General features: G+C 39.6%; 1 protein-coding gene across 5 annotated transcripts in view; it reads right to left on the reverse strand.

Moving 5' to 3' along the window:
- Positions 1 to 18,156, reverse strand: part of tfec (transcription factor EC) — a 57,420-nt gene that overhangs the window by 12,580 nt on the left and 26,684 nt on the right. Inside the window, exon 1 of one of the 5 annotated variants that reach the window (XM_042511617.2) lies at positions 2,918 to 3,096. The exons of the other annotated variants lie outside the window; for them this stretch is intronic. Within the exon in view, the coding sequence (XP_042367551.1) occupies positions 2,918 to 2,974 (57 nt within the window). The 5' untranslated portion in view covers positions 2,975 to 3,096. Of the gene's footprint in view, positions 1 to 2,917; positions 3,097 to 18,156 lie in introns of those variants that run through there. 5 annotated transcript variants of the gene reach the window in all.

An 18,156-nucleotide genomic window follows, 5' to 3' on the forward strand; every position in this document is an offset into this window, starting at 1 on the left:
AAGAGTAAGAAAGTTGCATAGTCTCACAGAAACGATATCTGGAATGGATTAAATTAGTAGCTTGCAAGCAATTAGCCTGTTGTGTTATCAGACCTCTAGTAGCAATGAAACTTCGATTTGGTTAAATGTCAACTACCACAACACTGCTAAACCATGGGGACTTTCAGCCATTTCAAGTGTGGAATTGTAGTGAAACTCAGCACTAAATTCTTCATGTCAGCTAGACCAGCTTCGGTTATTCACCACTCATACTCCTAACTGAGAACGGGCTCATCCACAATACTCAACTTGTCAGTAGTGACTGAGAGCTCTTATCTGCCTTCTTCAGGCCAAACAAGATGCCAGTTGTTAGCCAATCAACATTTTTTTCCACTACGGATAGCAGGAGGGATGCCAGGACTGCGACACACCGCATCTGCTTTGTGTGACAGTGGTTTGTCCTGGTTTCACTTCAGCTTTCTCACTACTGTAAATGCCGGAGACACGCTTGTTATCCACTTAAGGGAATCTGATTAGATTTGAGAGGTAATGGTGCTTCAGTCACCGAGGCCAAGCTTGACAATGGCAGGCCCTGTGTATGTGTGAAGAGGACATGCTGAAATTATCAATGCCCGCCATACACATGGGACAGGAATGAGATATGAATCTAATCAATCGAGGGCCAAGTTTGGGATTGTAGTGACTATTTTGACATTTGAGAGTTGAGCGTTTTTGCACTGTGGCTACCGGCACCTGCTGCAACAGTTGAGGCAGTGTTTGAGGTTACGGGTAGAGAAGAGGTCACAGGTTCACTTTCCATTTGCACACATTTGCACAGTTATTCCTGGCGTGCAAAACCTAGCAGGCAAAAAAATCACTTACATCAAAGCAAGTATATCAGTCAATGCATTTAATTTTTTTTTTTTTCTAGCTCCAGATTTTTTTTCATATGGACACTACATAATGCAACTTTATCTAGTTTTGGTTTATAGTTTCTACCCTAAGTTAAAAGATATAAGTGCCATTAGGAGATCAGCTGCATCTTCCTAAACTGATTATCTTCATTGGAGACGTTTAAATGATTATAATAAAGATGTCAGAACCAGACAACGCCTGCATTCAACACGCACAGCCTATTTCTTTCTCTGTCAGACTTCTTCACTAACATAATCAGTGTACTTGCAAGGATCTTAACCACACGTGAATGCAGCAGGTTGAAGGAGTCCAACAAATACTCTACTATGCTCTACTATTAATTCACATTGCACTAAAGATGTCAAGAGTCAACCATTAATGAGTTAATGGCAGGAATATTTTTGGTTACACGTCCGTCTGCTGTCCCGTCCCGACCCAGCAGCATTGTTCTGGAAACATTGTGTCCACCCTCCAGTTGCCCCCCAGCTCACCCTGGTGAACAAGCGGCTTAATCTTTAGCTGTAACCCATCAACATTGTTGATATGTTACCGATGTTAGCTCTCTTAGTTCTCTTTGCAGTGTCAGCACAGCTAGTGGTGCTAACATGGTTAACAATGCTGAAGGGGGTTTGCGGTCAAAATGAAGCTGGTCACTCAACGAGGCAACCTGGGGGGAGTCTGGAGGGTGGGCTGCAAAAAGTTCAGCCACCAGGATAGTTTTACCAGCTGACAAAGAGCGGTGCAACTAGCTAGCTAACATTAGCTTCCTACAGATCCAGATTGTGCGTAGTGCAGAGCAGTCGAGGAACAAGTGGGGACCGGAGGATGGATAATGTTCATTTTTCCACAAGTTGGCAAGCCAGCCATCTGTCAGCAAAGCCAACAGAAAATACAATAAAAGTTAAGACATTTACATCAACATTCAAATTTCACCACCTCTAAATAAATAGCGCTTTGCAGAGCTAAAGGTCACAATGGAGCGCGGACTAAAGGGAAAGACCATTTTGAATTTCATGCTTTTTTTTTACTTAAAAATTAAGCAGTTTGTCACCAGTGAAAGGATGTCAGTCTATCAAATGCTAAATTAACCAAAACTGTAAGCCCTACAACACGTTTTTTCAATGTTTACATAGCACATGGATTTGATTTAGGCAAGCAAGTGCACATAACTGGAACTATAAAGCATTTCACAGCAATGCCCTGGTAACAACTCCATCACTCCATCAGGCCATATACTCCTAGTTATGTTATTAAAATCACACATTTTCCACAAAAAGACAACTTTAGGCTAGACACACACAGACACCCAAAAGTCCAGTTTAATATATTCTTTCAAACGATTTCCCTATTTGTGAAATTAAAAAATTAAAAAAAAATTACCTCTGAGTAAAAAGTTTTTCTTTAGTCCCACTGAAAAGGCTGCACTCACACTGCCATTGTGAGAGACAGACAGACAGACAGACTCACAGGTGTTCCCTCTAAATGAAAAGCTCTTGCTTAACTCAGTTTCAGTCTTGCCCAAGTTCTCCTTTCACTTCAGAAAAATCCAACAACTTATGAAACACTGGGTGATGGTGACATTAACTTAGCTGTACAAATTATGGACAAAACCTGGTAGGAGGTCTGGATTCATTTCTGTAAAATGTTGTTTTTGACAATGCACTGAGAATAGATTATATTTCCCCCATTTTTAAATCTACAAAGATAAGACGAAGGCTGAACGAAAAGCCTTCCTTGGACATGCTTACTGTTTTTCTGCTGAGGCTGCTAACCAGTAAATAGCTGTAACCACACACACCCTTGATTGTGAAATGTCAAGGAAGATAAGTCTGGGATAGCAAACTGATCACTAAAATTGCATTCCACGGTGGCTGTTCAGTGATTCAGCTTGTAAGTGCATGCCTCTTATAAAGCTTAGACAAATTTCTCATGCAAATACAAACATCTGCACACACAGTTACACTTTTCTATATCTGATCTCGTCCCAATTTGCCTGGCCTGTAGCCGATTCGCTTCCCCCTACCTGTAGAAGTTGGATCTCTGTCAAGGTGATCACTTTGACCACACAACAGCGACTCATGGCTCCCAGAGTGGCAGCGTCTCCCACCACAGGAGCTGCAAATTCGTACAGAAGAACATGAACTGTCACGGCTACAGCTGTGTCTCACTGAGACAGGGAGAGAAGAAGAGGAAGGAGAAGGGAGCTTTTGCAGAAATATCAGAAAGGAAGGCATGACACATCAGCTTATTTGGGAGCCGCATTGGCTGTTTCCTGTGTGTGTGTGTTAGAACGTGTGTGTTTTCGGTCAGGGAAAAGGCCTGACAGAGGCAGAAATACAGATGGCAGTTAGTGGGGTTGGGGTGTGTGTGTAGGGGGTGTAATAAGTTGACAGAATGTGAGTTCCTGCTTGTGGATCACCACACTTTTCCTTCCTGCAGAACATCCAGCCCAGCTCAGCACATTCTACCAGGTTATCTTCACGACACCCACTTCCCTTGGAAGGCTTCTCAACCATCAAGCTACACTCACAGTCAACTAGGGAAACGCACAGAAATGTAATCTGTGTATGTGTGCAAATATGCTACAACACACAGATGTACACTCACACGAAGTTGTTATCATGTCCCAGTTGCTGTCAGGCCACAACAAAGGCCGATAGAGGCCTTCCCAGAACCGCTCTTAGAGAATTCCTGGACACAGCAAAACTGTACAGGGGTCATTGCAAATCCTCCCTGTGGTCCCAACCTTTAGATAATAAAAACAATCAGCTAAATCAGAAGCCAAGACTTCTGACTTCTCACTAAATACAGGAAAAGGGAGTCCAACTTTAAAATCCAACCACAGTTAGCAAAACAATCCAAGCTAGTTTAGCATTTTTCTCTCAAAACAAATGCACATTTTGTCTATCTTGCACCAAGTTCACCTTCAAAAATTTGAGCAGCACAGCAAACAATGCAAACACAGAATACTGCTAGGTTTCTATCCTACCTGCATTTACCTGGCTTATGTAAATGATACCCCTGCCCCACCAAAATTGGCATGTGCATGTAGGTTTTTTAAACATGCATAAAAATAGGCCATAGACTGCTTTCCCATTGCCTGGAGCGCCGAGCTCTATACACGGCTCTGCAGCAGACGAGTCTGTGTGTGTCTGTGTGTGGATTGTTTTGTCTGGTTGAGGGTAAACAGTAGACAGCTGCACAACGGTGGTTACTTGTCTTCATATATATCTTACTTATTCAGTCTGTCTTTCAAACTCAGTGCAGACTAATTTGGATCAATGTTTTAGCGCTTCTTAGGTGGAGAGGGACTGTAATTATTGGCAGTGCGTCATTGCATCTCGCAGGTCACGGAGCTGAAATTAGCATGTTTCCATCAATGCCAGTCAAAGCCAGAGGTGATAAATACCTGTGATAACTGGAGAGTCAAATGACAATGTCTATTGTAAACATTACCATTGCATTAAAAAGCCAGATGTTAGCGGGTTATTTGTGTAGTGGAAATGAAGCTCTAGTAAACAGTTTTAAACCTAGAGTAAAATCCAACATGGTTCTTTACAGTTTTATTCTCATTGCTGATTCAGTAATTATTGCAAACATGAACTGAGGGTTTTTTATATCTTTTGATACAGCTTGGGTATTGTTTACATGGGAACCACTATCTGTTCCTCTACCTGGAATTTAGGACAAATAACCAAGGGTTAATTTTTTAAAGTACTTTTCTTTCTCTGTGATGACAAAAAAAATATTTTTGAACTCTGCAGGGCTGAGGTAGCTGTCTGTTACTGTACTCTCTGCTCGTGTGTTTATGTGTGTGCGTTTGTGTGTGTCTGCTTTTCTAGCAGTAATCCTTGCCTATTACTTAAATCATGTAGAATAGAAAATAGACCAGTCATTGAAACTGTCGCAGCAGATTAGCACTGCAGTGATAACTTTGGCTCAAAGGGAAGCTGACAGAGAAGTTGTTGCCGTTGTAGGATGCTTCCCCTTCCGATCTGCAGTTGAGACAGGTGGTTCTGCAAAGCTCTGTTGCCGGCCTCAGAGTTTTTACTTAGTGACTGACCCAAGGACAGGCCTCAAGAATGACTCTTTGGGACTAGCCAGTCTTTTCGCTAATGGTCTTTTTTGCTTTTATAGGCCATACAGTGGCATCAGTATTAGTATTTGTATCAGTATAGAGACTGTTTCATAACCAGTTAAAAAATCCACTACAGTCACTGCTGTAACAAATACATCAGAACCTAATTTGAGGACATCGAACGTAATAAAGCAAATTGAATCCCAATGCTTCCCTCAAATCAAGCGGGTGCAGATTATGTTTTTTGAGAATCAGTTTAACACTGTAGTGCACAATAAGCTAATGTCTCCTCTCAGCTGTTAAATTGTAATTTGTCCCACACGTGTCCATGGTGGATGATTTCATTACATAGAGAATGCTAGTCTTGATACTCTTCAGCACAGCAGCTGGATGGGTGAGCATTATTTATGCTGCTGTGTCCAAATCATTTTGCTGCCATTTGAAGGTCAACATGACGCACACTCAGCTGTTCTTCACGTCAGCTGTGTCTTCATGTAAGTGTGTGTGTCCATGTGTCTGTTGGTACATACACACATCACTGTGTTTTGTATTCTTACAACTAACCATTACCCATGTGTATATTTGTCTGCTCCTTGTTTATTTGATGTCCGCTGTGCGTGCTCAGTCTATCAGATCTAGCCAAATTCCTCGCTGGCCATTTTTGGCTCATCTCAGGGTGAGCCACAAGTGCTCACCTTTGTTAGTCCCCCTGCATGGCATGTTTTAAACATCAGGGACTTCCTGTAAGAGTTGGCCTGCTTCTGAGACAACACTTCAAAGTGCAGCTCCCACATCTGAGGACTGTTTTATCCTGCTAGAAAAGGAATGCATAATGGACACGGCACCACTGCACTTTTAATGATTCTCATATGAATTAAATATTATAGCCATTTTAACTGGATTACACGTGAAACTATGTGTGAGTGTGTGTGTGTACTTGTTACCTTGATGAAATATTGAATTTATGAAAATTGTCTGCCTCAACAGTGGTGTAAAAAATAATCAAGATTCATACTTAAAGACAGAAAATGACCTTGGTACCCAATGGAGTTTTTTTTTTTTTTTTGAAAAAAAAAAAAAAAAAGAAGTGATTTTAGTTTACATTTCAACATTTCTTGGTGGTTTTGTTTGTTTTGAAACCATGTTTTAAATGAGCTCACAGTTTTGTATATCACTCTGTGATTATAAGCCTCTTGGGGTGAGGGCCAGTATTTTGAGCTGATCTAATCCAGTGAATATCCTGGCCAAGACTTCTTCTTCTCTGTCTGGTTATTGCGCTTAATCTTTATAAACATATATCTGCATATAAATGCTAACCACCTCTCTACATATTAAATGTTATTAGTCATGACTACACGGACTACACACAGAAACCATAACACTGCTGAAACCAAAACCTTGTATGATAATCAAGAATCTTATCTCGTCCTTTCTCTACAGATTCTGCACGCATATGCAGATGACGCTGTCCCTCTTCAAATCTGAAGGTTTCAGCGTGTCCCTGAACGCTGTGCAGGAGCTCTCTGTAAGTTCTTTTTTTTTCTCTGCAGCAGTTTGTTACTTTGCGGGGTGGTTTATTGAACTGTCATTACATTCAGAGCTGATCAGATCAATAGATCGGACGAGCAGGCACTGCAAGTGAATGCAAACTTTAAGACTCAGAAGAATGAACAGTTAAGTTTAACTTTCAATGCACCTGATGTTCTGCTGCTCCTTCGGTATAAAGAGTACGCTCTGCACTCTGTGAGTATGTGTTATACAATTCAATAGCGCTCCTAATGAATGGTCAGGCTCCAAAAATAGAAAAACTATTTGTGGCAGATGCTTTAATTGTGTCGAGCTGCCACAAAAGATAAACGTGTAGGAAACCAAGAATATAATATAGTAAATATTTACAGGAAAAAAGACAAAAAGCTCCTTGACAGTTTCGTAGACTGCTTGGTAAGCAAACAAGTGCTTCTTTGGTATTTAATTCATTTAATGGTTACACCTTTGATGTTAACAAGGGATAAAACTTTTAGGAAAGTGTGTTTTTGATTAGAAGCCATGTAAGTTTGTACAGAACTATGGTTTACACCTGACTTTTTTTAATACCCAATATGATCATTAATATCCCACAGTTCTGGCTGCTGGACATTTTAAATAACTATATAATATTCTACATTTAAAAAGTAAAGGTCTTAAAGAACGCAGTATGACAAATGTCATTGGCATTCACTCGCTGAGGTGGATTGAAGTGTATTTCCCTTCTGATCTTTAGACCCACGGTGTGTTTAAGGTCTCCCCAAAGAACATTATATGTAATGTTGTCACCTTATCACACGAAGCATGATAAAGCTGGACATGGAATTTGACAATTCGAGCCCTTTTGAGAAATTTTGTTGCTCATTTCCAACTCCCACAGTACAAGTAAATTGTCTGCAATGTAAAGCCAAAGCTCTCGACTTTTGTGCTCACACTGTGCGTCCAGTCGTCAAGCCAAGACCTGACTGCTCTCACTATACATCACTGTGACTGCTGTGGATGTGACGTATGCTCTGAAGAGGCAAACACTCTGCACAGCTTTGGTGGAGAAACAGATCTGTCTGTAACTGAAATCCTAAAATCTGGTCTGCATGATATAAGTTTATATTTAAGTTGTATTTTTTAGGTTACACAATATCAGGCTCTTTAATATGCCATTAGTGAGTTTATTAATTCATTTATTTCCCACCATACATTTTGACCATTGAAATTTAATCTTCACAACAATTGTGCGTGAAAGTGGCAAAAAGACAGCATATCCTGGCTAACATAATACCTGGTAGCATGAGTTATTTAATCAGTGCTTAAGCGCTATTTCAAAAAGATAGATATATGATGTACACAAGTACACATACCTCAATTACCATACTCAAGTACACTAATTGAGTATTTTTACTTTGTTATTGACTCATTTACTTCCAATTTTATATATAACAAACACTGCATTAAAACAGTTTTAGTTAACAGAAAGCTGAGTGGGAGACAGAGGACAGTGAGGAAGAGGAAGAGGAAGATGCAGTGCAGCCTGTCCTCTCCACCAGCGCAGACATGTGATAAGTCAAAATAGAATAATAAAATTTTGGCTGCTAAATCAGTCAGAGCACATTATGATCTGTGTGCAGTAAAAAGGAGTCTGTTCACAGGAGCACCTGGGAGATGTATCTCCCAGGTGCGTGTGTGTGTGTAGATGTATCTACAAACATGCATGCACACACAATCCCACACAGAGACGCACTGGCAAGCACTAATGCAAGTGACATATTCTTGGGCTTCTTGTTTATAAGATTAGCCTGTGGTACTGTGCATGCCACTTTAACTAGTGAGTGTGTTTATGTGTGTAATAGTATCTTCTCTGATGAGTTGTTCACTCATGTCTCTAGTTCACCGGCATGTAATACTGTAACACCAGCAAGGCAAACAGCCCAAAAAAGTTTTGCAGGATTTCAGTAAACAAACATACTTCATCAGTTACAGTTCAGATCATTCATAATTGATTACCATTCAGTAATCTACTAATGTATTTGCAAAATGCAGTGGTTACCAGCATCTATGACTAAGCTTTAAAACATGATCGTAGCTCAGTTCCATCTCCACACTCACATATGGACTTCGAGGTACTTTACCACAAAGTCCACGAGGGCTTAGGGCTGTCCCACTTTCAAACTGTCAAGTGTATTAGGGCTCTCTCGCTTACATTTGAGCCGATAAGGCACACTTTTCATATGTCCGCATTTCGGTAGACCTTGCCTGAAGAAATAACCCACAAGTCAGACGCTACATTGACATCAAGGACTTCAAGGGGTAGCAAATGGGCATAAATTGAGAACCAGCTGCCATCAAAAAGGTTTTAACTTCCTTTTTTATTAGGTTAAACTGAATCAACTTCATAAATGTACAGAGACAAGAAGAAAAAGAAGGGACGCTTTAATAACATTACAAAGAAATTAGTTCCCAGTGAGCTCAGAAAACACTGCTACATAGCTGCTGCTAACATCCGTACAGTAGGTACACTTTCTGTTTGGGATGAAGAAACAGACAAAAACAGTCCAACAGTTAAATTTATCCAAACCACACCCTTAGGTGTGGTTAGGCTTTAGTTAACTTTGCCATAGTATTTATTTATCAATTGCTACGCTCCTATTATGTGCTCTAAAGCTTAAAAACACTTTTTGTCATCCTAAAGGTTTAAAAGAATATGTAGTTTGTCAAATAAGTTGAAAAATGGAATCCCCAAATTTTGATTCACAGTGATAAAAGCACATACATGAGTAAACAAAGGGCAATAGGACCTAATCTTCACCATTTAAAGGCAGCTCCTAGCCAGAGCCACAAAGCTGCTGAGCAATACAAAGCAGAGGATTGTGGGTAAACCACTGTGTAGTGGTTGTGTTCCTGAAAGGGGCACCTCATCCTTGACCCTCACTGTCCAGTGAGCTCGAACAGGATAGACCGGTGCTTAGCATTGCCTCTCTGAATGATGTCAGAAAGCTGTACCGTAGACAACTTTAATCTCTCACTTTGGCAGACAGTGAAAAGAAGCCCCCGGTGGGCTCCAGCTATAACTATGAAGATGAAGTCTTATTAAAATTATGCACATGATTGATTGCGAGACAGTCCCAGCTCACCAAAGTAAAGGCCTTTCAAGCCTGGGCAACAGCCTAAAGACAAAATGCTCACTACACAGTGAGAGAAATCCATGTTACTCTCAAAAGAAGCTCATGAACTGCTAGATTTGCTGTTAACTACAATGACAGGAGAGCTTTAAAACTATTTCTTTCTTATCTGTATTGTTTCTGTTTTAATGACTTTTTTCTTCAAAGAGTAGAGTGCAACTTATTTTGCTTTAAATGTATTCCTAGAATTTTCTGTCTAGATAACAGACATTAGTAAGGCCGTGACAACTTTAAAAAGACGGGATATGACATCATCGAAGATAAGAAAACAGATCACAGGTTAGCCTGTGTAGCCTGAAATACTAGGAAACACCACTATGGAGAAATTTGGAAAGTAAGAATTTGGTCAAATTCAACAAGCTCAAATAAGGTAATGACAGAGTAAAGCCAAGAAGACTGTAGATCTAGCAACAAGATAGATGAACGTTCTCTGTAATTCCTGGAGTTCTATGAGCCAACACCAGATCCAGGTTTTTGACTGTGTCCACTTTGAATGAAAACATTTAAAAGAATAAATGATTCAAGTCGGTAAAATGTCAGTGATGTATTTTATGGGATGTGTGTTTCTAGTTTATGTCTCCGATTGCAATTATGGCTTTTGCAGTCCAAAAGCGTGGTTCATACTGTACTTTGCTCTGTTACAAAACATTTCTCTTACTCTTGGTGTCATTTAAGATTCTAGTCAAAAGGAATGATAAAGAGCGCTTACATCATTTGTGGGCTTTGACAAAGTTGTAAAGAAGTTAAAATACAGTAGTATCACTGTCTCATTCTAGTGTATTCACCTCTGTCCTCATAGCAAAAGTCTGTGGTAATATTCTGTATTAGAACTTACAAACTTACAACCCTTCAAAAACAACAACACATTCAGTCTTTGCAAATGCAGACGATAAACATGGAAGGAAGTAAGATCTTATCGCAAGTGCTCACATGTTGAGATGCATTCAAATGCCAGATGTGAACAGACAGACTTAGAGATGTCCACTTGTGATTGGATCCTCCAAGACTCATGTTAGTACCAGGTGTAAACCAACTCCTGTTGTCTGAAGGTACTGACCAGACTGAAGCAGAGGACAAGATTGAGTGGTCAAGACAGACTGAATAAAAGAGATGAAGTTGAGATATATTGATTACGCCCCCACACCCCCTCCTTTAACTTGATTGTGGAAAATTAAATAATACAATAGCTGTTTAATGAGAACTAAGCAGAAAATGAAATCAACCTTGACCTTACCAGAACAAGTCATATAAGGTTAGTGGTATTGACAAAGAGCCGTTGTTTGCTGTCTTTTGCTAAAAAGGCCGAGGTTTTAAGTTTTTCATTTTACAATTGTTAAAACAGCATACCGGACCGTGATTGGCTTCCAGGCCAGTGCAGATGTAACTACATTATCTTGTATGTGCACGTGCTAAACTGAGAGCTAAAGTAAGCAAGAGAGAGTTTCCCCCTTCAGCAGATGATCTGAAGGTCCCAGACTGAAGCCTGCATTGAATTAATGGTCACATACACTCAATAAAAGTGCCCAAAAATATCTAATGATGTTAACTGTCAGGGCGAAGAGAGAGACCAAAAAAAATGCCCAACATTTACTGTATATAACTTGTTTGTATTTGTTTGTGTTTAAAGTCTGACATGACCGTCAGCATTTTCCCTTTGCATTTTTACAGGGTTGTCCCTGTGCTAGAACACCTTTCCTTGTACTTTACAGTGCGTCTGACAATAATAGAAACTTAATCAATGTAAGTTACTGTCAGCAGTACCTGGAATGGTTCCCTTTTGCCCCTTTTGGACACTCATGCCACACCTTTGTCTTTGAAAGTCATTTAAGTTCCCTCTTCCCTTTCTGCACAGAGCATGAAGGTAGTTAGTTCTCAGTGAATAATCACCCATTTCGAATGTTGGATTAGATGGGAGTTATAAGCTTTACCAGCGTCATGTTATATGGGTTAAAAGTGTCCTGTTATATTGACTAGTAGGTTTAGAGTGCACATTATATGACTGACATCAGAAGCAGTTTAATTAGGACTGACTTTTAGTTTCGTTTGATTTAGATGCTAGTACTACATGGTAAGGTGTAAAAAAAAAACCATTGTGGTTTGGCTTAAAGTAAATGTGTTACGTGCGTATGTCACATGACATCACATAGTTAAAAGAAAACTTAATGTTGAGTTTTGATTTGACATTGGACACAAACCCCAATCTCCTGGGAGACAGTCCTGTGTTTGTTTGACCAATACAGCACCCTGACCACCTCTTTATGTGGACTGTCTTGTACTTTATAATAATGTTATGTTATTTTTCCATTATGTGCCATGTTTTTTGTTGTTGTTGTTGTTGTTGTTGTTGTTGTTGTTGTTGTTGTTGTTGTTGTTGTTGCTTTAGCCTTTTATCCAATTATCGCTTAATTTTAGTTAGCTATTTCAACTGTTTGTTTATTATGCTACTTTTAACAATTTAGGCTACCCTGCTTGTTGCAAACTAGTTGCACTCTCAACCACATCGTAGTGCTGACTCAATACTAGAAGTATTTTTCAATCAAATTATAATTTTTTTTTTTTCAAAATTGATTGAACTGCTCTACAATCATGGAAATCAACTTTATACAGTATACAGCAAATCGTGACCAGACATTCAGTGCTAACATTTTCTTAGAACTTGCTTATCTTTGTGCAAATCTTAAGAGAACTGCAAAGAAAAATATATTTGATTAACATTCAGCTGAATACAGTGTAGATCAAAATCAGAAATAATACAATGTAGCTCCTTTGACCTTTGAAGCTCAACACGGCATGAAAAAGAGGATGCTGCTCTCTCTAACCAACACAAAGTGCATTTGAGGGCTAAATTTGCCAGCCACTGTTCAAAAGGTTTTGGTGGAGATGTACTGATTACCCCTCCCCCTTTAACTTGATTGTGGGAAATTAAATAATGCAATAGCTGTTTAATGAGAACTAAGCAGAAAATTAAATCAACTTTGACCTTACCAGAACTAGTCATATATGGTTAGTGCTGTGGACAAAGAGCTGTTTGTTTGCTCTGTTTGGCTATCTTTGTGCCCCTGCTATTTAAACGGGTAAGCCGCTGTGACGAAGGGAGGATTATCAGTGCTCCTCATCCCAGCAATACATGAGAGAGAGGTGAAGGCCAGAAGAGAAGGCTTTAATCACGTGCAAGTCTGGTCAGTTTTCATACATCCAGATCATACAACATAGTACTTATGTATTAGCTTGACTCCCTCTCAGACAATATTATATTACATTATCCTTAACTCCAAATTAAAAATAGAAATCCACTTAATACAAAGTGCAGTCTTTTACTGGGGACATGCCGAAATATTTCCACCCAAAATATAATCAATATTAATTTTTTCCATTTTTTTATTTTCCGGTTCCTTTATTGGATCATACTACTCCTCCAGTCGCCCTCTCACATCACCGCAATTGCCAGTCTTGGCTAAATTGAGTAATTAGCTGTGCCTGAGTTGAATTTATTTTCTCCTAAAATCATTTAGCCATTGCCAGTTGTCTGTGCTTGCCAATCCCTCCTTTATAGACTGCCACACGTGTCCTCCAGTGACTCTTTTCTTTACCAAATAAGGTTCACCAAAACTAAAAAGCTGCGCCAATCATGTCTGTCTGTCACAATCATCAGTCAAGCCTGACACATTGGACTTGGATGACCTTATCCCCAATCTGGGCCTGCGTGTTTGGTTTAAACCTCCAACCAGGATGAAACACCTACAGATTACCCAAACATTCATAAAGGAAATTGTCCAAACCATGTGTGCCTTGGTTTAGGTTTCTTAATCTATTAACACCTGAGATTCCAGTGCAGAATACTAAGGAAAAACATTAGTATTGGAGGATTCTGCATCTCAAAACTGACCTCTGCTGCCAAAGATTAGCACCAGTACTGGAAAAAGTTAGGATGCGGAAGTCAGGGTGGTAGCTGGGTGTGTAGTGCAGTGACTGGTATTCACTTCTCATAGACCAACATTAAGGCCTCATTTCAGTTTGAGACCGTATGAGTAACATACATAGCTACCGTGTTGTCACCCATTGGTTTGTGGACTGCCGTTTTGTAGCCACGAGTTTGGCATTTTGACCTTCTTTAACTTTAGCCATACTGTAGTTGCTAAACTGAGAATGTTAAAACACTGGCATCTGGCATAAGAAAAAAAATATAAATCCAGGATTTTGAAGAATCGTCTAACACTGACTCTCTTCTCTGGCAGAAGTAATAGTCTGCAAGCCCTGGTGTCAAAATCCTGTGCTTTATTTGCTCATTAACCCACTTTCTCCCTCTCAGTGTCAGAAAAATGACCATAATCCTTTTAGAATTCTGTGTTTTGAATTATAAAACAAATACGTGGACACTTATAATACAGTTATACCAACCTGACATGCCAACTCTCGACATGTTTTTTTTAAATATAAAAATGCACTAAAATAAAAGCGTTCAGGTCCCTAGTTCAACATTCTTTACATTACATCTACTCCATCTCTCTTATAAAATCTGGAATCTGGAATTTTAAAAAGGTGCATTTTTGTTTTACATCTTTCTAGCACAGATGTTTTTGACTCAGCCTCTCTGCTCACTCTCTCCTGCTCCCACCAGCGTCAGTGTTCAAGCATGCGTTGCATTTCTCCTGCTTATGCGTTGATAATGCGTGCATGAACTACAACGAATGTCGCTTTGCTGTTTTTATTTTTTCTGCTATCTGTGAAGTTTTCACAATGACAGACCCCATCAGCGGACCAAAAGTGAGCATGAAACTTAGTTGTAATCCTGTAATCAATAATCCTCTGTGATCACTTTCATCTCAGTGTGTTTGAACGGCACGATCAAAAGTGTGAAAACAGAAGTGTGCACAGTTTGCAACAGTGCAAATGCATTAGGGATTAAAGGATCTTGCTGGTGGTTGCGCATTAGCCCATTACATAAAAAAACTGTGTTTACTTCACATCACAGTCGACCATTATCTGAATTATACAGTACATTTTTAGATTGATTTCCTACCTTCTAAACAACATTTGGTCGCAGTTCATTTCAGCATGTTATAGAAATCAGTTTACACAAATTTAAGCAAATGTATGTAGGTAATCCATCACACAGAACATCTATCTCGATGATCTATTTACGTCAAAGTTATATTGTCTTTATGCTCTCGCGATCTGTCTGTGCCTAATCGCACTCCCTCTATGTCTTTATCTCCATCAGTCTCTCTCTCCATCTCTGGTTATGTTAATGATCTGATGTGCAAGCAGAGGAGGCACCTGTGCGAGGCTAACGTGAGACGACACCAGTCGTTTCATCACAATGGGGAGCCCCAGAGACCAAAAGACTCACTTAAAAGGCGTATTTCAGGGTATTAATTGCTTGACATGGCTCACCCAGGTATGGGAACCCTTTCGTATGGCATTAAAAAAGACTGGCAGAGAGGAAAAAACTGTTCTGTGGACGGCCAAGAGGATGGCTAGAATATTTCAGCGTGTGTAACAAGCAGCGAGGTATTTCTCACAAAATCACGTGCCGCGAGCAGAAAAAGTTACGGTAATTGAGTTAACCACCCCTCCTGCCCCTCGCTCTTTCATGGTGTGTCTGATTCTGAGCGTGAGTGAGAGTAGTTTCACATGACCTGGGTTTTTGCTCCAAAACTTGCCTTTGAGTTATCAAGAAATGAAAAGAGGGAAGAATGAGAGCCACAGACAGGTAAAGAAAGATTCAAGGAACTAAACAGACACCCTAAATAAGAAAAAAAAAAGAAACATTAAAAAAACGGCAACAGCCTATCATACCAGGTAGTTAAGAGTCATTGCAAAGATTGCATAGGGGTAGATCATAGGGGTAGATTTTGGGGGAGGCTGCAAGGAACATGTCCCCCTTAATATTTACAACATGTGCATTTGACCCCCCCCACCCCCCACCCCACCCCAACTTCTGTAGACCCTCAATTTGTGGTGTTATTACTGTAAAAAGCACTGATGAGATTTTTGCTTTGTGCTTCATGTAGAGTGAATTAAAGCCTACAATTTTCAATATCAACAATTATAGTAGAATTAAATGTCTTTACTTGAAGTTTTCACAGTTTTTGCCAGATATACGATTTAAAAAGTTTACGTTTTCTGTTCAGTCCAAAATCATCTCTGTCCTTAAAAATCAATCTGTAGTTTTTCAGTTGTTTATGTCACAAACAAAATGAAAATTTTTAAGCCAATAATCATCCAATTTTGGAATGATTAGCTTCTTACTGTACAAATGCCGAAATGTCAGTGAAATTACGATGATTCAAAATAATGCCACATTTTTAAAATGGGTCAGTTTTTTTGGAACTGCGTCACAGAGATCTTATTACTTAATTTTTTTTTTGCATAACAGTCTGTATTATATTACCAGTTTCTGAATACTTCAATAACTGCAGTCATGTTTTTTTCTCTGCTCCTTACGTCATGGGCCTCGGTGCCTCCAGTACTTTTTAATCGAGTTGTATTCCTGTCAAATTTGTAGCACAGCCCTGTGCTTTGAGTCGGTTTAGCTCTGAATTATCATTCCAACAGAGATTTCAGGGTTGAATTATTTTAAGTGAATCTAATGACATTTAAATCCACATAATTCAGCCTTAAATTTGACATGGGTGCTTCTTTTATTTGAATTCTACATCTGAGAGAGTTGTCATAGTCATTTTGCAGCTATCACAAACAAGGGTGCTCTTTATTTTATAGCATACGGAGAGGCACATGACAGAAAAATATTGTCTCGAAATTTGATTTGAAGTTGTGGAAATACCGTTGTAACTCAACAATATTTTAAAATGAATTGACGTCATTCTGTGCATCATACAATCATTGTCTTGCTGTGATTGCCCACATTATCAATCCTTTTATGATTATAAGTTGACTTACTCTGAGGCCTTATTGCAGTATACATCTGAAAGCATTGTCACAAAGAAGGTGTGTCAGTTTCACTTACCTGTCCGTACCAGTTATATTCCAGCATCCTGACGACACTTGTAGCATTCACAAAAACGTGCGATAAAAAACTGTACCTGTCTGCTCGTAGCTAAAAAATAATCGTAAGAATTGCGGCCTGTTTCTCTCTTCTTGACTCAACTCTACAAGTCTTCCCTGTGTGGGATTGATGTCGTCAGGACGTTGGGGGGCCAGGCAAAAGCTAAGCCGTGACACACACACACACACATTTTGTACACATGCACTGTCAAGCATACACACACTGCCTCACACACACACACACACACACACACACACACCCCTGACTCTCCTGTTGAATTTTGGCACTCCCAGGGCTTACGACCTGTTGATAATGAACCTGAACCCATTATTTTGAGTCAATGAATTGAAAGAAATAGGGCAAAGAATGAAAGCCACAGGGCCAATTAACGGCATTCTTTGATGTATTACCCTCGCTCGCCACTCAACCAGACCGCTCTGCGCCTTTTTGTCTTTATTCCCTCTGTTATTCATTAATTATTCTGAGCGGGGTCAGAGTTCGTGTGGCTAATTGTGCAGACCGTCTCTCTTTGAGGATGGCAAAAGATTCGCCCAACACTGACACTCCCCCTGACTGTGCCCAGTCACCTTGAATTATGCCAATTATTCCAATTCTTTGATTTTTTTCCCTCTCTCTCTCTGTTCTATCATTGTACTAAACTGCGTGTCGTTTTTCCCCTCCTTCCTGACTTTTCATAGTTCAGTCTCCATCACTGAGCTCTCTCTCACACACACATAAACAAATACATAGTATTTTGTCGAATATCTTCAGTGTTTGAGGTAGACTCAGGACAGTGAAGGTCCCCTTAGGTTAAACTCAGATCATTTTAGACCTCAGGCCACTTCTTTACATTATAAATTACCATTTCATTAAGCAGCTTTGAATTATTTGAATAATTGAGAACACAACAGGTCTTTTTCACTATCTCAGCGCTGGCGATATCCCTGGTTTGAGGCATTATGTTTTTGGATTGTCTATCCGTCCACCTGTCCATACATACACATGTATGTATGTTTGTCCCACTCTTGTGGACTCTTGTGAGGGAATATCTTTAAATTTGGCACAAATGTCCACTTGGACTCAACAATGAACTGATTACAGTCTGGTGGTCAAAGGTCACTGTGACCCCTGTGACTTCACAAAACATGTTTTTGACATAACTCAGTTCATACGGTAGTAATGACAAAATTTCACAAAAGGATAAAGTGATGATATTATATATCCAAAAGGTCAAAGGCCAACTTCACTGTGACATCATAATGTTCTGAAAGTGCACTTTTCCCCTTCTGTTCCTCATAACTCAGGAACAGAAGGGGAGACATTAAATCAGACACTGAATTGGTGACATTATTCTTGAAACTATTCTGATTGTATAGAGAGATGTGTTTGAAGCATCTATGTTTTCACACACATGAATGTAACTGTTAGTGTAAACTTCACTGGTGCGCGGACGCAAACAACCATGAGGCAATAATTCT

This window comes from Plectropomus leopardus, chromosome 22, assembly GCF_026936395.1.
Source record: "Plectropomus leopardus strain MGB_pleo_1.0 chromosome 22, ASM2693639v1, whole genome shotgun sequence".
Taxonomy (NCBI): Eukaryota; Metazoa; Chordata; class Actinopteri; order Perciformes; family Serranidae; genus Plectropomus; species Plectropomus leopardus.